Source organism: Euphorbia lathyris, chromosome 9, assembly GCF_963576675.1.
Source record: "Euphorbia lathyris chromosome 9, ddEupLath1.1, whole genome shotgun sequence".
Classification (NCBI taxonomy): Eukaryota; Viridiplantae; Streptophyta; class Magnoliopsida; order Malpighiales; family Euphorbiaceae; genus Euphorbia; species Euphorbia lathyris.
Genome location: NC_088918.1, coordinates 66,477,682 through 66,500,547, shown reverse-complemented (window position 1 = coordinate 66,500,547; position 22,866 = coordinate 66,477,682). Strand labels below are relative to the sequence as shown.

Genomic DNA, 22,866 nt, shown 5'->3' with positions numbered 1-22,866 from the left:
TCATTTCAAAAGGGAGAATTTTAGGTGTTTGGTTAGTGACATTCTATTTGCCTTTTACATCTGAAAAGCAGCACTGGGTGTTTGGTTAGTGACCTCCTGTTTGCCTTTTACACCTGAAAAACAGCATTTTACAAAAGCAGAGAATCTCTGTTTTTCAGAAAAACAGTTTTTTCCAACGACAAACATCAAACAGTAAATAGCAAACAGTAGGTAAAACAAACGAGCCCTTAATCTTTTAAATATTTGAATTTTTAAACAATTTAATCCATTATTAAATTGTTGAATGTAACAAAAAAAAAAAAAAGTTAATGATTAAATTATTGAATATAACAAAGTTAATGATTAACAATATATTAGATATAAAAGTGCGGACTATTAAAAGAAATGTAAAAGCTATAGTTACCTTGTCTTTGACAAAATAAACCTTAAGTAAGGTTTAGTTTGTGAAACCATCAAAAATTAGTTGCACATTCAAGGGGGGTAAGACCATGTTAGTCCATACCCTACTTTACCCTTGAGCTTCACATTTTGAAAGACAATTATCCCTTTCCTTTGTCTGTCAACGCTTCTCCCCCTTTTGTCATTTTCTGGGTTTCTCCTCCTCCTCCTAACTGTTTTCATTTTTCTTATAATCTTCCCTTTTGTTTTCTTCCTTTTTGTTTTTTTTATTTCCTTCTTTCTGACCCTAAAGTTCTTTCCTTTATTTCATCATCTTTCATCACTACTTGTCAGGTAGAACTGACTTGAAAGACTAAAGGAGAATATTTCTCTCCCTCTTTCCCTATGTTATAGGGTTTTGTTTGGGAGTTTTTGGGCGGGTTTAGTTTGGCAGTCATGGTGAGGAAGCATGGATGGGAATTACCAGCACACACTTTTCAGGTATTAATCCTCTTTTCTTAATACTCCATTTCCGTGTTTTAGTGTTTTTTTCTTAATTACTGATTCGGGTATGTCCAAATTATTGATTTCGCTTAGAAATGGCAAACTATTACTTTTTGCTTGTTATGCTTAGGTATCTACTTGTTGGGAACTTTTCCCCAGATTTTTTATTATTTATAGAAACCATGTGAAAAAATTAGTTCTTGGTAGACGAGTTTTCTGTTATAATGCCTTTTGTTTTCTTCTTCCGTTTAAATATTATATTTCTGGGTTAGTGTTAGTACTTTTTTGGTTGTTGTCCAGGCCGGCTACTGGTAAATAGGTATTCAAGAGCTCCATACTTGTAATATTGCCGGACTGATACTAAAACCGGGTCTCTCAATCAAACTGCGACTGCTAGCAAAGCTAAAATCTTTTGAATCCCTATGCCAAAATGCTCTCTACACAACGGGAGACCCTTTGCCCGCTCTTTCCTCATTGGCCTCAACTACTTGCGCACTTTGGGTTTCATCCCAAATAACTTCCATTCTCACTTTTATTCTTCAGTTCGTGCAAGTCCATCCACTACCCAGTATGACAATGAACAGAACAACGATAATGATTTTGCAACAGGCAATGAATTTCAGTCTCCAATACCTGATAAAATTTTCAATTCAGCCTCCAAAATGGGTTCTTATACGCCAGGTGATTCAACTTTCTATTCCTTGATTGAAAACTATGCCAATTTGGGTGATTTTAGGTCATTGGAGAAGATATTAGTTCGAGTGAGACTTGAAAACAGAGTTTTGACAGAGAAGAGTTTCATTGTTATTTTTAAGGCATATGGGAAAGCTCATTTGCCTGAGAAGGCTATTGAATTGTTTTATAGAATGGGTCATGAATTTCTGTGTAAAGTAACAGTGAAGTCATTTAATTCGGTTCTTAATGTTATTATAAAAGAGTGTTTGTATAATCGTGCTTTGGAGTTTTATAATCATGTTGTTAGTTTGAAGCATATGAATATATTGCCTAATTCACTTAGCTTTAATTTGGTTATTAAGGCTATGTGTAAGATAGGACTAGTTGATGGTGCCATTGAGGTGTTTCGGGACATGCCGGTTAAAAACTGTGTTCCTGATGCATATACTTATTGTACATTGATGGATGGGCTTTGCAAAGAGGATAGGATTGATGAGGCTGTTTCTCTATTAGATGAGATGCAAGTTGAGGGGTGTTTTCCGAGTTCGGTTATGTTCAATGTCTTGATTAATGGGTTGTGCAAGAAGGGTGATCTAACACGGGTGACAAAGCTCGTTGATAATATGTTTCTCAAAGGTTGTGTTCCTAATGAAGTAACATATAACACACTTATTCATGGGTTGTGTTTGAAAGGGAAGTTGGATAAGGCTCTTAGTCTTTTGGATCGGATGGTGTTTAGTAAATGTGTGGCTAATGAAGTCACGTATGGGACAATCATTAACGGACTTGTTAAGCAAGGAAGAGCTCTCGATGGAGCTCAACTCTTGGTTTTGATGGAAGAAAGAGGGTATCGGGGAAACGAATACGTGTATTCGGTGCTAGTTAGTGGGTTATTTAAGGAGGGAAAGCCTGAAGAGGCAATGAAATTGTTCAAGGAGTCGGTAGAAAAAGGTTGTAAACTTAATACTATTCTGTTTAGTACGCTTATTGATGGCTTGTGTCGAGAAGGAAAGCCAGATGAGGCATTGAAACTTTGTATGGAGATGGTTAAGAAAGATTGCACACCGAATGCTTTCACTTATAGCTCCTTGATGAAGGGATTCTTCGAGGCAGGTAATAGCAATAAGGCCATTGAAATTTGGAGAGACATGGCCAAAGATTGTGCCAATAATGAGTTTTGTTACAGTGTACTCATTCACGGGCTATGCAAGGATGGGCGGGTCAAGGAGGCTTTGGTGGTTTGGGCACAAATGTTAGGGAAAGGTTGCAAACAGATGCTGTAGCTTATAGTTCAATGATTCATGGCCTTTGCAATGTTGGCTCAGTAAAAGAGGCTTTTAAACTTTACAATGAGATGCTGTGTTTGGGGCCTGATTCTCAACCGGATGTGATCACGTATAACATACTTTTCGATGCTTTATGCAAGCAGTTTAGGATATCCCATGCTGTTGATCTTTTAAATAGCATGATAGAGCGGGACTGTGATCCTGACTTGGTAACATGTGACATATTCTTGAGAACATTAAGGGAAAAGGTAAATCCACCTCAAGATGGGAGTGACTTTTTAGATGAGCTTGCCGTTCGCTTATTGAAGAGACAAAGAGTTCTAGGTGCTTCGAGGATTGTCGACTTGATGTTGCGGAAGTTTTTGCCTCCAAAATCCTCTACATGGGCAAGAGTTGTTCAAGAGCTATGTAAACCAAAGAAGATTCGAACAGCCATTGACAAGTGCTGGAGCAACTTATACAGCTGATTCTTTAGATTTAATTTACAAATGGGAAGAAGCGAATTTGAAGCTGGAATGAAACCGAAAAAAGACAATGAAAGATGCTTTTTGTTCTTAGGGTTGAACGTAATGATGATTCGAGGTCCTTCTTCTGTACTTGTATCATCCATAGCTTCAAATGATTTTGGCTAGCGGATTGGCCATATCATAAGAAGACCAAAAAAGAGACAACATAGTACAGATCCTAAATCATACAAAAGCTGCTTTACCCAAAGATCTGATGAGACGATCAGCAAGAAATAACTAATTTTAATAGGTTGATCTATGGCGTGGCATCTCTTCACATGGTATCTCTTCGTCAGAAGTGCAACAGCGATCATCGTAAAGATAGTAGTCTGCTTAGTGAAACAAGCCAGCCAAGATAGCTTGAGAACCAAACAATGAGAGAACATGAAATAGCTGACACACCCCCACACGCAAAAGCACACTTGGGCTTGAAGCGTGACAACACAGGCCCATATTACCATGTCCTGCAAATAACTCAACAAATGGGGCTGCCAGGAATCGAACCCTGGACCACTTGGTCACACTGGCTCTGATACCATGTCATGGAACCGTTTTAGCTAAAAGCTCAAGCTGATAGTTAAAGGTCCACTTCATATTAATAGCTGACATTGTCTAAATTTAGAATGTGTAGTGAGCTCCCATAAAATGTAAATCATGTCAGATTTCTGCAGTCCATAATGTGCGATATGTCTAATAGCTCTGTGGAATTATGTTGAGAGTTCATAAGCTCTCCTGGTTGAGATGCAAGCAATTTGAATTATTGGAAAAATTCAGATATATTTACAAATTTTATATAAGAAAGAAAGTATGCTTATCCCTGTCAATGGGGGGTTCAAGTAATTCTGTTTCTGTTTATGTAATAGTTTTAAGGGGGTTAGTTCAGTTGTAGAGTTGACTCAAGAACGGCGTTTTTCTTCCTATATATCTCTTATATCAACAAGTTTCATATGGCTACACTAGTTTGGTTTATTTATGTTGATGTTCAGCTGGAGATTGAACCCAATTTTACTGCTGACTTCCTTCCAATTGAATGAGATTGTCTTGAAACTGAAGTCTCTTTGTGATGTTTCTTCAATCATAGCTCAAAGAATGCTGCCTTTTTAACATTGAGACACCCTCATCCCTATGATTTGCTCCCGTGATTATCTTAGGCTATGTAGTACTTACCTAGGTTGCAGTCTATGCGCATTTTGGCGATTTTTCGCTTGGTGGATTGCATTTTCTTGAACAGCCGAAAATTTCAATGTGGCTTTGTAATGAGATTTCTTGCTTGTGGATCTTCTCCTCCATGGAAACCTTATGCGTCTTATAGACAACATTATTTAGAAGGTTGCATCTGATTTATGATAAGCCTTCTTCTTGTTAATTATATCTTGGTTTGTTGATGTTACGGTTGTTGAAATTCACACGGCTGACAATTGGAAACCCCATTCTAATATTTTAAGCATCCACATTTGATGCATGAATACATTTGACATGTGAAAATTTGAAGAGTATATGACATTCTTTACTAATTTTAAATGCTGAATCACCTTTTCAATCAGCAGTTTTGTCCAGGAAAAGCATTCGCAAATAGGACCTTTTCAATACTCATATTATTTGTTATTTCTGTATTAGCATATATGTCACACTGATATCACTATTTGTAAATAAATTATGCATTGTTGCTCTTGTTTTCTAATTATTGTCTCATGTTTGACAGGTTGTTGCAATTACTGTATTCTGCTTATTGGTGATTGCATTTTATGCTTTCTTTGCCCCTTTCCTCGGAGGCCGCATCTGGGAGTATGCTCTGATTGCCACCTATTCACCTGTGGTATATAACTTTCTAATTGTGGTAGCTATAAAATATATTTTGGGTCTTAGATGTTATGGATTATTGATTGTGTGGGCAATATATTTGGTTGTGATTTTGCAAATAATTACCTATTGTGTAGTTAATTCTCCTCTTCAATGAAAAGGTTGCCTTTTCAGTTCTATTTTTTGTAGCTTTATCGTATTGTTTTGTCTTTCTTGCATCCCCGCAACAGTCAGATTAATAATACCATTGGTAAACTTAGTTATTGGTTGGCTAGTGAATATACAAGTAAAAAATCTCAAGAGGATGTGCTATCTATCAATGCAGAGTGCTAAGCCATCTGTTCTTTGGAATGTGTTATTCATATGATATTATGGAGGCAGAATCTCCTGAAACATCCAAAAGTTTGTGCATCTTTTAGTTTTGACCTAACTTATGATGTTGGTATTTTTTTTTGGCAATTTTGTGAATTTGAAACCAGATTCATGTTTTATCAATTTATATACTGTTTCTATCTTTTCCTTTCTTGGTTGCGAAAAATAAAATACTATTTTTTTTCTGAATTTAGCTAAGCCAATGCGATCTTATGCATTGTTCATGCATTTTGAGCTTTCCTCTCATGGATTTGCAGGTACTCCTTGTTTTTATTCTTTATGTTCGGTGCACTGCTATTAATCCTGCAGATCCTGGGATTATGTATAAATTTAGCACACACATAATGAGTAATCCCAATAGGACAAACGGGTTATCAGACAGAGACGTGCTGGGAAAATTTGATGAAACCGGCAGTGGAGTGCATTACTCCCCATCATCAGCTTCTAGAAGTTCTGTAGTTGCTGGTAACTCTAGTAAGAAAAGCTCAGCAAGAGAAATTGGGAGTATGGACACTGCCCAACAACCTTTGCCTAGAAAATCTTGTTGCAACACCGGAGGAATCTTTGGACTAATCTTCTGTGCAATATTTGTTCACGAAGATTGCCGCAAACAGGAGGGTGCAGCTGAGCAACAAGGCACTGGTGAAGATGCTTTGTTTTGTACGTTGTGCAATTCTGAGGTATGTAACATAACATGTGTGATGTAATAGTATGCATCTGTAATTTTCAATGGTTAGGAAATGATATGGTACCCAAAAGTTGAAAAATGAAACCATACAGAATCAGCCCACAATCTAAGAAGGTTCTTTTATAGATTTTGATGGATAAACAAACCTTTGAACCCTAATCGATGAAATCATCCAACCAATAGTTTTAATTCCTCTAGATGTGATGATTACTAAGACTGGAAGTTGGTAGTGGAGAACCCAATAAAAGACTAACCTAACCTAATCTTTTGATAGGTTCAAGATAATTCTTAGCAGCATAAGCTTCTTGGAGAATTCTCACTCATATATCATTAATCCCTGATAGAACATTGAGAAATCTTCCCTTAAATATAGGCAACACAAAGCTTTAATCTTAATCCTTCCAACTTCCAAGAATAGGAAACAAATCTAATGTTAATGACTCAAAAACCTAAGTGATATATGTATGGAATAACGTGATCATTCATATCCCATTTTTCTCCTCTTCTTTATAGATTTGTGTTTGCGTGGAAGAAGATTAAACTAGTTGAAATTGAGTATTTATGCATTGAAAATTATCATTATGGATCCTATCTCCAATTTATAATAAATTTTATTTAGACTGTAATGTTTCATTCGTGAAGAATAATGGTGCTCTAGCATGAATTTGTTACTGAAGTCAAATACTTTAGATTTTGGTTTAATCAATCTTATAATGGTAATTGTTTTTTTTTATTTAGGATTGTAGGGTATTGTTTTTTTATTTCTGAATTGATAGCATGAGGAGACTTCATATAATACTCTTCACTCAAAATTGATGAATATGCTAGCTTTTTATGTTTTAATTAGTAAGCCAAGTATACTTTTTATTTTGTCATTTGTCTCTACTTTGACATGTAATGTGTTTTCAAATTCTCATATGTACAAATGATATGTTGAGTCAATGCATCATGGTTTGCACTAAAATCTATCTTTGTGGATCATTGCTTGCTGCTTCAATAATATCATGATTGTCAAACAAATAGGTCCTGTTAGAATTTTTGATGGGAAAACAAGATTTATATGCTATATTGGAAAATGATTTGTGTGAGGAGTGATTGACAAAAATTTTCCTAGAAGCATTAATGGATTCACGGTTTGTCAGTAGATATCTTTTCTAGCAATTTCACATCACAATGTCACCATGGCTGTAATAATTTAACAACACAAGTTATTGAATACCCACAATTTAAGTTTGTTTGGGAGTATACGGGTTTGATTTAAGAAATGAATTTGGAATTAATAGAAATTAGTAACTAAAAATCAAGAATATTTTGGATATCTGGAGGTAATTGTGTGGGGAATTGGGAATAGTGGTGGTGAGTGTAATATACTTCCTTTGATGTCTTATTGATACACTGAGGAACAACAGAAAGTGCTTAAATATGCTCTTGAAAGTTATAACCTTATTTCTGTTAATTCTTACATTTACATCTCTTTAATGATGCCAAGGATGACTTATTTTCACTGTTTGAACCTGAAATCTAATCTTCAAAAGATTGCTCAAAAAGTAGTGGATGCATTGGGTATAAATTTCCTGTTGTTTATAGAATTGTATGTATCATTACATTGATGAAAGAAGCCTGTTTTGCATTTTCATTATCTGAATGATGTCTTTCTTGATACATTCTGTGGGAAAATAAAGTAGTGGCTGATAGTGTTCTCTAGTATTGCTTATGGATTGAGATACTGTCTTAGGACATTACACTAGCAATCTGTATTTGAGATGCAAATCTTTAAATATGCAGGTACGCAAATTCAGCAAACATTGCCGAAGTTGTGATAAATGTGTTGATGGTTTTGATCACCATTGCCGGGTATGTTTTGATGTTGCTGCAAGCTTTCTTTTCAACCTGTTCTGAAGTGATTAAATTTTTTTTTATACTAACATCTGTCTCTGGTTTGGCTGTAGTGGCTCAATAATTGTGTCGGTTACAAGAATTATGTGACTTTTATTTCTCTTATGGCCTGTAGTCTTGTTTGGGTATGTATCGCAATCCAGCATATGTTACTTTATTATTTTATTTGCACTTGCCCTACTCTTCATTATTTTCAAATATTGACGTTGCTCCTCTCTCTCTCTGTTTCTGCCTCGGTGCAGCTTGTACTTGAAGCTGGAATTGGCATTGCTGTATTGGTCCGGTGCTTTGTCAATAAGAAAACAATGAATGCTGAAATTGTTGACACTCTTGGAAATGGTTTCTCGCGAGCACCTTTTGCGGCAGTTGTGGTACATATGCGTAATATCATTAGACCCAAGCTTTAACATCTAATTATTCAGAATTTTCTTGTTAATGTTACATTTAAATTGGTGCAGGCGGTGTGTACTGCAGTCTCAATTCTCGCATGCATACCTCTTGGTGAACTATTCTTTTTCCACATGATATTGATCAGAAAGGTTTGTTGGGGAGTGTTGGACATTAGTTTCACTTCTGGTGTTGCCATTGGGGATTAATTTGGTAGCTATAAAATTATCTATTAATTCAGTTACTGTGTTTGGTGTAAAATGAAAATTGACCATACATATTTAAGTAGAATTTGAGGAGGCTAATATTTTCATTTTAACATTTGTGAATATGTTAAATTAGGGTATTACGACATATGAGTATGTTGTGGCAATGAGAGCAATGAGTGAAGCACCCGCTGGAGCATCTGTGGATGAGGAATTGGGGAATGTGCTCTACTCTCCATCAGGATCTGCTACTACGGGTTTTAGTGGTGGAAGTTCGCTTGGCCTGCAATACAAAGGAGCATGGTGCACCCCTCCCAGGGTTTTTGTAGATTATCAGGTATTACTTTGTTAGACTTACTCTTGTTATTGCCTAGGAAGCACTAACAGACATGGATACTCGTACAGGTACCTACAGTATTTTAAAAATATGAAATACGGGTAGAACGGGGACACGCCAAATTATATATATTCACGCACACACATTTATAATGAAAAATTTAAAAGATAAATATATAAACCATAAATAACATTCATAATAAGACCTTAATTCACAAAAAAAAAAAACATTTAATACTTCAAACTATTTAAACTTCCAAGTCTGAAGACTATTCTAAGGGTTTGAATCTGAACCCTCCGACTAATCATTGTTGAATGCCATGGCTGGTAAGGGTTTAGATTTTAATGTGCAATTTGGGTTTTAAATTTGTTCTTAGCTAAATCTAAGGCGCTGGTGGTGGCTGATTTGAGTTTTCTGTCTCGTGAGGTGGAATGTATACTAGAACAGAACTATTGACTGTTGGTCCATGCCCTTACTTTTTTTGTGGATTTCTTCTGGATAGAATTAAAAGTTAAGTTACTCAGGAACAAGCTTTTGACTTTTGCACTTGCTGAAAACATATTTCACTTGTTGCATCAGGATGAAGTTATCCCGCACCTAGAGCCTGGAATGGTCCCATCTACGGTTGATCCAGATGCAGCTGGAGTTGCACAAAGAGGAAACAAGCTGTCCAAGAGGCCTGTCCGAATCAGTGCTTGGAAACTTGCCAAGTTAGATTCTGCTGAGGCTACAAAAGCAGCAGCCAAGGCCAGGGCTTCTTCCTCAGTTCTAAAACCGGTTGATAGCCGCCGTTTACCTGATCAAGAATATAGCTCTAGTGGCAACATGAGTGTCAGGAGTAGTGTGAGTACTGACATGGGCATCAACAAAGAGATCAAGAATGAGCAGAGATCATCTATGCGGGGAAACTCTTTTGCCCCGAGTCAGGGTAGCAGGGATGAGTATGAAATTGGAACTCAGAGTGCTAGTAGCTTTAGCAGCCCAAGCCATATTCACGAGTCAGTCACACTTAGCCCTCTACCGCAAACACATGGTTTAAGTCATTTTACTGCAGCAACCTCCATCTCCAGCTTTGCTCCTGATCATCCCGTGGTTTCCAGGGCACTTATTCCTGCCGGAAACAACCTGTTATCGGAACCTGTATCAGGAATCGATGACAAAGTCGTGCATAGGGGAGGCACTTCTGATCCATTGCTTCTTGCAGCTCCAGCTACTTCTATTCTGAGAGATGTGAAACGAACGTCAGTTGTCTGGGACCAAGATGCTGGCAGGTATGTATCAGTTCCTGTATCAGCTTCTGAAGCTAGAAACAGATCAACTATGCAAATAGGATTGCCAAAACCTAGCGCGGAAATGAGCAGTTATGGCAGGAAGCCAATAATTCCACCACAAGAGTCTTCATCTTCGGCAGCTAAGATTCCAACACAGCAACCTGAGAAGCTGATGTATACAGGGGACTCCATTTTCTTCGGCGGTCCCCTTTTAAGTGCTCCAGCCAGGGATGGCTTGAGAGGCGGGAGTTCAGGTTCGAGAGAGGCCCAACAGCGGTTGGGACTGAACCTACCTCGGGAATCTAGATTCAGAAGAGATTCTGCATCAAATCAACTTCCAGTTTTTGTTCCTGGGGCCTTAGAGGAGAACCATCCTTCTGGTTCTGGTGCAAGGAAGAGTCAAGACTAAATTTCAAATTTCTCTATCCGATTATCAATCGGCGAGTTGAAAATTGAAGTGGCTTAAGAAGAAACCTGTAAATGAGACCAGCTTAGAAGACCCTGAACCCTTGAAATTTTTGAACTCTTGTGAAGCTGTAGTTGTGAGGTTCAAGTGGTTTCTTCTTGGATGAAAGTGATCTTTGAAACCTGCTTCTCCGGCTGAAGAATGTAATCGGAAGGCAATTCGACAAGATTACTCCTGTAGAGTTGGTTTTAGCACTAGAATTGCATTCATCAATGATTGTAGAAGATCTTAACCATTCAGCTACTTTAGGGTTTTGTTTCCATTCCATTGCCACTTGCCTTGTACTCTTATTTACTCATCTCTGAATAACTAAGAAGTTGTTTGCAGAATTAGGAGCATCTCTAAGAGGTCAGTCCACTCCCTAAAAATAACGGTTCTGATCACATACACCTTAATGACCATGTAGAATTTGACCATTCATTGTTAGATCTAGGCTTAATAAAATCCTAAGGTGGAGATTCAAAATATCCCAGAGCTTAGATTTAATAAGTCTATATCTAATAGTGAATGATCAAATTCACTTGGTCACTAAGGTGCATGTGAACATTGGTGCTAAAAATAATAGTAACTTCAGTAGTGACTAAAACAAATCATATCTAACAATACTTTCCATATTCACTATTTATTTATTATTTTTATCATTAAACTTATTAAGTATTGTTAATAGTGAGAGGAGAGAGACTACTTAATAATAAATTATTAATAAAAAATAGAATAAAGGGGCATTAGGAGCTCAGTAATAGAGGATAGAGAGACTTTTAGTGATTTGAGGGAGTTAATTTTTTAATTCTCTTTCAAATTTTAATTTAAAAACCAAACTAAGAGTCTTTTGAAATGTAGAACCAATGAGACAAGTTTGTTTAGTTACAGGTTGCTTGATCTTAACCAAAAGGAAAGATCTTCTATTAGGTCTTTGTAAAGAGCGAATATCAATTTGAAGTCTTTAAAATGTCAAGTGTTTCTTTGGTTCTTTTTTATTTTGAGTTAATTTTTTATATGATGCCATTAACAACAAATAAAATGAAAGGATAATATCTACATTCATCTAAAAAAAAATAATAAAATTTTGTTCTCAACGTTTTCAATGTGGAATAATTTTTAGGTATAGAAAATGGCGGAATCATCCTTCAATTTCTTGGAGTAGAAAAAATAGACCCACCCATATGAGTTAGGTTAAAGAATTTCTTTTGCCTCTACCCATATCAAATTAACAAATTAACAAATTAACGTCGTTTTAGCTCGAGCTGAAAAGAAATAAGAGAAAAAATACACGTTCAATTAATTGGACGAAATCGGCACAATAGATTTACGTGTAATGTACCCTATTTTTATTTTATATATTTAGTTTCAATGTTTTTTTTTTTTTTATCTCAATTCAATCTGAGTTCAGAAATATATTTCCTTTTTAATCCTTTATTAATGCTGTAAAATATTATTTATGCTCTATGATTAATTAATCAATTCAATCTGATTACCTTTTTGGTTAGCTGATTTGATTAGTTGATTCTATAAAATTGTTTGATAAAACTTAGCTGTTTACTAACAAAGACATTGATATTTTATGGTTATATTTTATTTGGGGGTTAAAGAATATTAATTAGAGGTAAAAATGTCATTAAAAAAAGACGGAGCAATAAGTTAATCGGAAAAGTTCCTAAAATGAGCTTTTTCAAAATTAGTTCTTTGGATCCAATAAACTCTTTCAAACCTCTCTTTACCAAACACCACTGTTAAAGGTTTGATTAGTCAAAACTTCTGAAATTGCTCAAACTTCTAACTTTACTCTAAAAAAGCTCTTTACTTGACCAATATAATAAGTTAAGTGAGTTAATTGGATAGGTTATTATATCTCATCTAAACCATGAAATTCCATACATAACCTATCATAACTCATCATCCCGTATAAATCCAATTTTTTTTTATAACTCATCTAAACCATGAAATTCATATATAACCTATTATAATATGTGTGAGTCATGTTACACATGTGGAAGGTTTTCCATTTGACATGGAGAATCGAGTGCTTCTAATAAATTCTCCAAAACCATAAATGAGTTATAATAATTCATCTAAATTTGAACACTCATACTTGCTATTACTGCATGTCTTGTCAACATTTTTGTTTCTGTTTCACTTAAAGCATCTTTGATAGAAAATGGTCGGTAAGATGAAAGGTATTTGGAAGAGTGTTTTGTATTGTAGAGACAAGAATGACTTAATACACCATTTGCCATCTGAATTTGTTCAAAAATCTTGATTGACTCCTTGAATTTTCAAAGTATTTCGATAGCCTCTCAACTTGCATAAAATGTTTAGTTAGCTCTTTGATCTTGCGTAAAATGCAATCAATTGATTACTCGATTGCAAAAAAAAAGTAAGTTAAATGCGAAAGATGTACTGCACGCATCTTAAAAAAAGTAAAATGACCAAGTTTGGAGTATATGATTCTAACATTAGAAAATATAAGTTTTTATAGTCGAGTAAGTAAGAACTTCATTTTTAATCTATTCTGTAAGAACATTCTAAGACACGTGCAATATATTTTTCGCATTTAACTTATTTTTTTTTTGCAATTGAATGATCAATTGATTATATTTTATGCAAGTTTAGGGGTTTAATGAACATTTTATGCAAGTTGAGAGGGCTATATTAAACCCTTTTTTATACATCATTTATCATTTTTTTAATAAAAATGTAATTAAATATTTAAATATTCTATCATTTAATAATTTATAGGATTATAGTAATAAAAGCAAAATATATAATAGAAAAAATAAAATATTATATTTTTTTAAAGTAAATCTTGGAAACTTTTTTTTTTTTTTTTTCTTTTTTCGGTTACAATTTTTGGAAACTTTTTGAAATTAGTGGAAGCTGCAGTGTGCTAACTAACGTAAATAGAGTGCTTCTTCTTCAGATCCCATCTAAATTTTCCGGGAAAACCCCACGATTTTCGTCGGAAAGCTCCAAACTTTACATTTCAGACTGCTATATTTCCTGGAAAACTCTAAAATTTCCATGGCAAATGCCTGGAAAAGAGAAAATAAACACCCCAAACTACTCTCTCCCAAATCCATATTCTTTCTTTTCATTCTATCTCTTATTCTAATCTTCTTCTTTTTCTTCTTCTCCTCCTCCTCCTCCCGCCGGTCAACGTCAATACCCAACCTCTCACTCTCTATCTCAAGATCTTTGATCCCCACAGACACCTCGAATTATCCAATCCCTCCCTTCAATTGCTTAAAATCTCCGCAAGCCCATCCTGTAATTGCCAACATAGTTGAAAACATCAAGTATCCATTTCTGTTCTCCCTCGCTGATTTTGGGTCCCTGCCCGATAAACCCCACAAGAACATTGTGAGGCTGATTAAAGGAAAGCCCTTTAGGAAGCCGGATATCTCGGCGACAATTCAGGGATTATTAGAAGGTAGGAAGGACAGAAACGGTTTGGTGGTCGATGTGGGTGCTAATGTAGGAATGGCAAGTTTTGCTGCGGCTGTAATGGGGTTTAAAGTGTTGGCTTTTGAACCAGTTTTTGAGAACTTGCAGAGGATTTGTGATGGGATTTGGTTTAATAGAGTTGCAGACTTGGTTACAGTTTTTGAAGCCGCTGTTTCTGATCATATTGGGAATATCACTTTTTATAAGGTAATTGTTTAATTCAACTTATTGAATTTGGTTTTTAATCAAATTATTTGAAATATGCTATTTCTAACATTTTTTTATAGTGAGTTCTGCTAGTTTGCACTTGTTTGCTGCATTTTATTGTTCATTGCTTTTGATGTATAAGATAATCTGGAAAATGGGTGTTAGGGATCTTTCCCCTGCCTGTCTGTATCACTAAATATCAAATGCTGAACCAGTTTTTATTCCCTGTCATAGTTACTTTTCGTCAGCAATGGAAGATGTTTAAAATAATGCTCATGTTTTTTTTATGGGGTTTTGCCTAGTCTCCATTGATGATTGTTTGATGTATATTCTTTCCCAGTTTAAGTCACTGGTTCTGAATGCTAAAAGAATTATAAGATTGGATCAGCTGCTAACTTTGTATAATGTTAAGAAATAGTAACAACAATAAACTATCCTTGTAACATTTAACATTTCTTATCAGCTTTTAAGTTTAGGCACACTTCAGAGACGTTTCGTATCAGCTTGAGCTTTTGGGTTCGGTGGTTCTTTGATAGATAACTCAGAGTAGTGAATGTGTTAGATATTGTTGATAGTAGTAGAAAGTCCAATAAGGCTTCATCCTTCATATGGTTGAGAGACTACCAGTATAGTGGTAGCAAGGTGGCCCGAGCAACCTTTACTTGTCGAAGGATTGGGGGTTCGGATTTTGGGGCAAAGATATGTTGGGGATAAGGAGTGCTGTTAACTTCTCCATCCTCCAAAGTGGTTGATCACCACTTGAATTCTACCAAAATTATATGGTTGTGAAGTGAAATTCTTGAATAAAAAATAAACTCTGTTTTTCTACTGGTACTCGATACTTCAATATCAAAAGATTTGGAATGTTGATCTTCCATTCAGATTAGAACTTCGGTTTTGTTAGTTGAAGATCATGTGAGTTCTGAATTTCTGATCCTTGTATTTTGATATTTGATCTCCTTTTCAGAGACTTTATATGTTTGTATATTGCAAATTTATTTTTAGTCCTGTAGTAACCAACAAAATTCATGTTTTTGTGCATTAGCTTGTTGGGAGGCTTGACAATAGTGCTGTTTCAGCAACTGGTGCAAAGCTGGCATTCAAGTCCAATAAAGAAATAGCAGTTGAAGTAAGGACTATTCCTCTTGATGAACTTATTCCAGACACGGAATCAGTGGTTCTGCTCAAAATTGATGTTCAGGGCTGGGAATATCATGTGTTGAGAGGAGCATCGAAGTTACTGTCAAGAAAGAAGGGTGAAGCTCCATACGTGATATACGAGGAAGATGAACGGCTATTACAAGCAAGCAACAGCAGTGCAAAAGAAATTCGTAATTTTCTTCAAAGTGTGGGTTATAATCATTGCACTCAGCATGGTACGGATGCGCACTGCACCAAGGATTGACGTAGTAGATTGAACAGATATTAACTGCAAGAGGAACTTGTGCCGATGCAATAGTAATTTGGCTTCTTTCGCATCAAAGCTCAAGTCCTTATGTTCTAAAAAATGGAAACTTAGGTATCACGAGACAGTGACACTGCTGATGTTGACTATGCCGCTGGTGCAAATGCTGATGGAAAACCGAAACAAAAGGGAAAGCATTCTCTGAATTCTGCTGCAAGTAGAGAGCTTATGTAGAAGAAAGGATGTTTATCAGCTTGATAGCCAGTAATTCTTCTTAGGTTTGTTAGAATGTGCAATTTTTTTTTACCTTGTAGACATTTTTTTAATGCTTTGATGCATCAAATTTACCATGTCAAGTCAACTGTTTATTGAATGTTCTCTTCATTCTTAATTTTTGTTTGATACAGTAGCTACTTTGTGGGAGCTGTTCATTTGTAGAATAATTTATTCCAATAGAAAATTAGTTTGACTTTGTATTTGTTATATACAAATTATATTGGCATTATTGCAAATAATATTTTTGATGGAAATCTCCAAGTTTGAACAAATAAGCTTGTTCGTATTGCTTGAATATGCAGAAATTGATTGCTTAATTTAGCTCCAAGATTGATTGCTCAGTACTGCATTGGGAAATAACACTGGCAATCTGTATTGGAGATGCAAATCTTTAAATATGCAGGTACGTAAATTCAGCAAACATTGCCGACGTTTGCATGTTTCTGCGAGCTTTCTTTTCAACCTGTTCTGAAGGCGGTGTGTACAGCGTGTCAATTCTTGCGTGCATGCCTCTGGGTGAACTTTTTCTTTTTCCAAATGATATTGATCAGAAAGGTTTTGGCTACTGTATTCAGTGAAAAATGAAAAATTGGCCATACAAAGTAGATTTCAGGAGGATAATCTTTTCATTTTAACAATTGTGAATATGGCAATGAGTGAGGCTCCAGCTTGAGCATCTGTGGATGAGGAACTGGGAAATGTGCTCTACTCTCCAACAGGATCTGCTACTACGGGTTATAGTTGTGGAAGTTCACTTGGCATGCATACAAAGGACCAGGGTTTTATCAGATGCAGCGGAGTTGGCTGTCCAAGGGGGCCGTCCGAATCAGTGCTTGGAAACTTGCCAAGTTAGATTCTACTGAGGCTGCAAAAGCAGCAGCCAAGGCCAGGGAGTATTGATATGGGCATGAACAAAGAGATCAAGGACGAGCCAAGATTATCTACACAGGCGTTTCCCATGTCAAGGTAGCAAGGATGAGTATGAAAATGGAACTCAGGGTGCTAGTAGCTTTAGCAGCAATCTCGGTCTTAAGCTTTGCTCCTGACCATCCTTTAGTTTCCAGGAACCTATTCCTGCTGGAAACAACTGTTATCAGATACTTTATCAGGAATCAGATTAACTACGCAAATAGGATTGCCAAAACCTAGTGCAGAAATGAGCAATTATGGCAGGAAGCCAATAATTCCACGACAGGAGTCTTCATCTTTGGCAGCTAAGACTCCAACACAGCAACCTCAGAAGCTGATGTATACTCCATAGGGCCAACAGAGGTTGGCACTGAACCTACCTCGGGAATCTAGATTCAGAAGAGATTCTGCATCAGATCAACTTCCAGTTTTGTTACCGGGTCTTGGAAGAGAACCATCCTTCGGGTTCTGGTTCTGGTGCAAGGAAGAGTTAAGACTAAATTTTAAATTTCTCTACAACTTTTTTGTCTGATTATTGATGTGGCTTAAGAAGAAATCTCTAAATGGGACCAGCTTAGAAGACCCTAAAACCTTGAATTTTTGAACTCATGTTGTGAGGTTCAAGTGGTTTCTTCTTATACCCTACTCGCAACACACTAACTAAATTCAACTTAAAGGGTTAGCCCAAAGAGGGAAGAGATACTTGCACTGAAACTAATTCCAAGTGGCTCTAGATACAGGGGTTCCTACTATAACCGAACACGAGGGAAAGATAAATTATACTGATATTGACAAGATCATTTTATCGGGCAATGAAGATACTCTACGCATTCCATTAGTTATGTATGAACGTTCTAACAAAAAATACTTGTATGCACCAAAAAACCCAGGTTCAGCAGGGTAAATGCATTAAAAAGGGACAAGTTTTAACAGATGGTGCCGCTACCAGTGGTGGTGAACTCGCCTTGGGGAAAAACGTATTAGTAGCTTATATACCATGGGAAGGTTACAATTTTGAGGATGTAGTACTCGTTAGCGAACGTCTGGTACTTCTTTTCACATAGGAAAGTTAATCTTCGAAGGAAGGCAATTTGACAAGCTTACTCCTGTAACATTACGTCAGAGAGGTTGCTGTAGAGTTATTTCTAACACTAGAATTGCATTCATCAATGGTTGCAGAAGATCTTAACCATTCAGCTACTTTAGGGAGTTGTTTCCATTCAACTGCCGCTGACGTTTGTACCTGTATTCACTCATCTTTGAATAACTGAGAAGTTTGCAGAATTAATAACAACGAAAAATAAAGCTAAAAAATGACAACTTTATTTAGCAACAAGTTCCTAGTTGCTAACCAAAAGGAAAAGTGTCTGTAATGAAGTGCAAATAGCAATTGGATTCGGATTCTACCCGTCTTTTTTTTTCTACTTCTTTCATTCCAAGATGTATATAAACAACTAACAGAAACAGTAGAACTTGGACCTCTTTTAGTCGAGTTCATGTATAATGGAGGTCCTATTTATAAATGAAACCAAGTTCATTTTTCCCTTACAAATAACTGGTAAACAGGCGAAAATTACCATCTACTATCAAAATAATGATCTTTTAAGCTCTTACAAGCAAACTATAACTTAGCTCTTTGATCTGGTAAGAAAAAGTCTCCATCTATTAGTCAACAACTTTCTGAATATGCTGTGGCTGCGCCTGTACCTCTGACTTCCTATTTTCATGCATATCAGTCGATGAACAATGACTAATGGAGGAAACACTACTTCATCTCACCAAAAGTTATCTTCTGCAAACATTTAGCTACCACCTAAGTTCGCAATTAAACTATGACAATCTTTCATGAAATTTGAGCATCTTTTTCCTTGGAAGCAAACTCTTCAAAGAGATCGACTGAAGTTGTCCAAAGTTTTTCTGCAAGGTTCATGTTGTGTGAAAGTGCAGAAGAGCTCAGAGTCCTGCCCTTCCCACCAAAAAAGTATACTCCAGACGTTTCCTAAGAGAAACGAATCACCGATTAGCTAAGAGTAAGAAACATTGCTGCTAGATAAACCATATGTATCCTCTTTTAACACTGGAGAGAAAGGAAGAAGAAATGAAGAAAACGAAACATCATCTTACTGGAGGGGCAAGGGCCGCATCAAGAATAGAGCCAATCCCATAATCAGATGACTGCAAAAGGCCGAGAAGTTTAAACACTATATATGCCATACGGGAAAGACAGGAAGGGACTTCTCGCATGATATTGGTTTCCACAATTCCAGGATCTGCAGCACTAGAAATGTAACAGAATACAGAGCAAAATTGATCATTTGGGGCTGAACTGAAATACCATAGGTTACAAGAGCTACCTACAATTAACTTGTGGATCTAAAAGAAATAGAAAAGGTACATTTTACCTACAAGTACATCGGAATAGATAAGAAAATAGGAATTCACGAACTGGTTTTTCATTACGCTTGGAAGACCAGGGCATAAATTCCAGAAGAAGATACCATCAAGTGATCAAATTCAAATAGAGGTGACAACAGTAAATTTGAAGAAGTGAACACATGAAGGTCATAAGGCACATACTTGACAGAGACCTGACAAGATTCATCCATCAACTGAATTTGCTGATGAAGCTGATATGTGAAGAGCAGCAAGCACACTGCCAAATCCAAAAATGTGATTGTTAGAGATGATAGGATAAAAGAATTTATAATAATTTGATAGCAAATTATGTCACAGTTATGGCTTACATTTAGAGTATTCATACAGATGAGCATATGGATATCGTTTAGATGTCCAGAAGCGCTTCCCCCCAACAGTTTCCTTGTCAACCTGTACACTAAATGCTACATGAAAAAAGGAATAGATCAATCAAATTTTCTTTCAATTTTTGTACGTTATAATTAAAACTATTCCTTGCAAACAAATTCAGACAAGATTTAAGAACACAAGCATCGAAACAAATGAGGATCGAATGAAAAAAAGATTGTACACATCACATCGAATCATATCTATTCCTGTAAAGTGCATGACAAATGATAACCAATGTGAACTTGATCACCTTAAGATTTTGCATACAAGATATCCAAAAAGAAAAGAATCTCAAAATCAAATGTGCAAGTTTTTACCACTTCGATGCGTAAAGGATGTAACGTTCACTATCCGTGAACCAACAGGGCTGTGTCTAAGTAGCGGCAATAGAAGTTTGGTGAGAGAGAAGGGACCAATGTAATTTGTGCTCATCATCCTAGGCAGAAGACAGTTAGTAATATGCTCGGTTTGACCAATAAAAAGGTCCATCAAAGTAATATGCTTCCAGATGACTAAAAAATAATTCTGAAACTGAAATGAAGTTTGAAAAATAACAAGAAAGCAAAATAATGGGGCTTGAAAATGCAACAACAAAAGAAAAATGTTTTGATCTAACAGTGTTTGAGCTCCATGAGGAATTTAAGGTCAAGCATGAAGGGATTTAATAATTCTAGTTTGAAGAACCTCTACAGCACACCATTTTCAAGTGAAGGCAAAATGAGGCTTAATGTTTATGTAAAAGATGGAGAAATTAACTGATCGTAGCCTTCTGTTGTGAGACGATGTGATGTGGCCAGTATCCCAGCATTGTTTATTAGGAGCTGGATGGAAGAATGCATATCTGAATCCAAGAGCCACTTCTCTAGGGAGCTTTTGAACTTCAGGATAGATTTGAAAGATGATAGATTAAGCTCAAATGCTTTCAGCTGGGCATCCCTATTCTGTTTTTGAATCCTCTCCACTGTCTGTCACAAACATTACAAGGGAGCATTAGAAAAAAAATTCAACGTGAATCATGCATATACTAAAAGTAGAAGGCATATTATATTACCTCGCATAGTGATTTGGATGACCGTCCAGCTGCAGACAGAACATCAGTCCAGTTATAATAACTCATAGAACTCATCAAAAGAATCATTTCTAAGTCAAACATGAAGTTAAAACTATTTATGCCAAGGTTGATAAACTACCATATCTGGATGTTGAAATTATAATATCAACCATCAAATTAATTTATTAGAACTTTGGACGCTAAAGATAAAGCATTTCTACAGTGTTTGCAGAGCACCGATAATAAAACAAATATGCAAACAAAATATTTGTTACTGAACAGTACAAATGTTGTATACCTTAACTTAAAAGTGCCACCTTTAAGTGCAACTTTCAATTGTCCCTTTGTATGTTAGTGGCTGTTTAATGTATTATTTGTAGATTTAACGTATTATTTGGCCATTGACCTATAAAATATGTTTGCGTTTGTGCCGGCGTATAGCAATTAATCACATTTGGTACAATTTAGACGAAACTAAATGTGTATATAATAAGGAGACTCGTTCAATCTTGCGTGAGATAGTTGCTAATTGGGTGAAAAATAACTAATGTTCTCCGAGGTTGTAGAAACGGAGAAGCAAGTAGTTTTCGGGTGTGAAATATTATATATATAACAGTTGTGTTGCGATTAGCAATCATCAAACCCAAACATTTAAGGACCTTGCTAATTTCTGTCTAAATTAGACAAAATGTGATAGATTGTTGTACATCACGGATCAATTGACAAAATAATAGGTCGGGGAAAACACAAACAATTTTGGTAGATCAGTGGCTAAAAAATGCTTCAAACCAATATTCTAAAACAAAGAGGAGAAGAAGGTGAGTGCTGTACCAAGAACAACGAAGAAACCTTTCCTGGAAAGAGCAAGCGCTGCAGCTTCACCTAGCCCAGATGTAGCCTGCAGCAACAATAAGGGGAGTACAAAATTTAAAAATGCATTCTTAAGTTCATAAAAACAAACATTTTATAAAACATAAACATACAGAGAAAGCCAAAGTCAATATTTACAGGTGAATCCAAGAACGCTTACACCGGTAATAATGCAAAGAGGTCTGGTAGACCCACTTCTTGGAGTTTGAGGAAGGCAATGGGGAAAGACATAATTATGACTGAATATCCTTTTAAGGAACAATTGGAAATACGAGACAAGGAGAGAGATAGTCCAAAACACACCCATTCTCCAAAATTCCACAGAGCAAATGAAATGCAGAGCTTCTCTAAGTTCCCTCGGGACCTTAATCATATCCATTGTCTCCTAGCTACAAATAATCTCCTTCCTAAAAGGCTTGTTTCAAAACCATCAACAAGACTATTATTTGTCCAAAACAGAATCAATTATGACCATAGCACAAAATAAAAGAAAATCACTTCAGACTTGAAATAACCAAATCTACGATATCGAACTCGAATTCTTATCTTCTGCCACCGAAGTTGATAGGAGTTTGCAGTTCACTCTATGCGGATCTAATACTGAGTAGCTGTGCCATGGACTAGAGATGCATCCAAATTGGGGTTTAGTATCCTAGATAAAAAGGCAAATTGGTAGCCGAATTTCAGTCGCCAAGTGAAATTGTCAATCAGAAAAGAAGTGGCGATTATGAACGGTTGCGTCGACGGATCATCGAATGCAACTATTTATAGGTACGAATGTAATACTCAAAGACACTACCGGTGAATCTGTTTTGACATCCCAGCCGTCTTTCCATCATCAATTTTGGGGATTTTCATGGCCTCTCTCTGTCAATTTTTTGCTTTTCTTTTTCACAATTATTCAAAGTGGTGGTATCATTAACTTACTTTTTTTTTTTCTTTATCCATTATAGTTTTTTTTTTTTTGCTTTAATCATTATTTTGCCTTCCATCTATCTAAAATTTTATTATTTGACTTATGATCTATTATATGGGGTGTCTTCTATGGTTACTTTATTTTTGACAAAGTACCATTACTTGGTGTGTTTTTACCATTGAAAGATGAAATATAAAATTAATCCAATGGTGAA

General features: G+C 36.0%; 4 protein-coding genes across 6 annotated transcripts; 3 read left to right on the top strand and 1 right to left on the bottom strand.

Moving 5' to 3' along the window:
- Positions 1-535: 535 nt before the first annotated feature.
- On the top strand, positions 536-11,101 carry LOC136205675 (probable protein S-acyltransferase 19). Of its 2 annotated transcripts, none has more exons than XM_065996376.1 (9): positions 536-879; positions 5,052-5,165; positions 5,779-6,201; positions 7,995-8,063; positions 8,159-8,230; positions 8,348-8,476; positions 8,564-8,644; positions 8,835-9,035; positions 9,615-11,101. In XM_065996376.1, exons 1-9 carry the CDS (start codon positions 835-837, stop codon positions 10,713-10,715), a joined length of 2,235 nt encoding a protein of 744 aa, XP_065852448.1. In that variant the 5' UTR covers positions 536-834; the 3' UTR covers positions 10,716-11,101. The 2 variants fall into 2 exon arrangements, with proteins under 2 accessions (XP_065852448.1, XP_065852447.1); XM_065996375.1 differs by lacking the exon at positions 536-879 and adding an exon at positions 1,431-1,563.
- Positions 1,644-2,946, top strand: LOC136205676 (pentatricopeptide repeat-containing protein At4g20090-like). The gene has a single exon (XM_065996377.1). The coding sequence runs from the start codon at positions 1,749-1,751 to the stop codon at positions 2,838-2,840; it is 1,092 nt and encodes a 363-aa protein (XP_065852449.1). The 5' UTR covers positions 1,644-1,748; the 3' UTR covers positions 2,841-2,946.
- Positions 11,102-13,651: 2,550 nt separating the features above from the next.
- LOC136207066 (uncharacterized) lies at positions 13,652-16,299 on the top strand. The gene is made up of 2 exons (XM_065998331.1): positions 13,652-14,420; positions 15,466-16,299. The coding sequence occupies exons 1-2, from the start codon at positions 13,791-13,793 to the stop codon at positions 15,823-15,825; spliced, it is 990 nt and encodes a 329-aa protein (XP_065854403.1). The 5' UTR covers positions 13,652-13,790; the 3' UTR covers positions 15,826-16,299.
- A 2,173-nt stretch (positions 16,300-18,472) lies between these two features.
- On the bottom strand, positions 18,473-22,641 carry LOC136206489 (short-chain dehydrogenase TIC 32 A, chloroplastic-like). Of its 2 annotated transcripts, XM_065997555.1 has the most exons (9): positions 21,897-22,641; positions 21,698-21,764; positions 20,867-20,895; positions 20,572-20,780; positions 20,133-20,251; positions 19,755-19,850; positions 19,588-19,663; positions 19,135-19,288; positions 18,473-19,009 (listed from the first exon to the last, which is right to left on the bottom strand). In XM_065997555.1, the coding sequence occupies exons 1-9, from the start codon at positions 22,113-22,115 to the stop codon at positions 18,854-18,856; spliced, it is 1,125 nt and encodes a 374-aa protein (XP_065853627.1). In that variant the 5' UTR covers positions 22,116-22,641; the 3' UTR covers positions 18,473-18,853. The 2 variants fall into 2 exon arrangements, 1 of the variants encoding a protein (XP_065853627.1); XR_010676297.1 differs by lacking the exon at positions 18,473-19,009 and having other exon boundaries at positions 19,154-19,288; positions 19,413-19,663.
- Between the last annotated feature and the right edge of the window lie 225 nt (positions 22,642-22,866).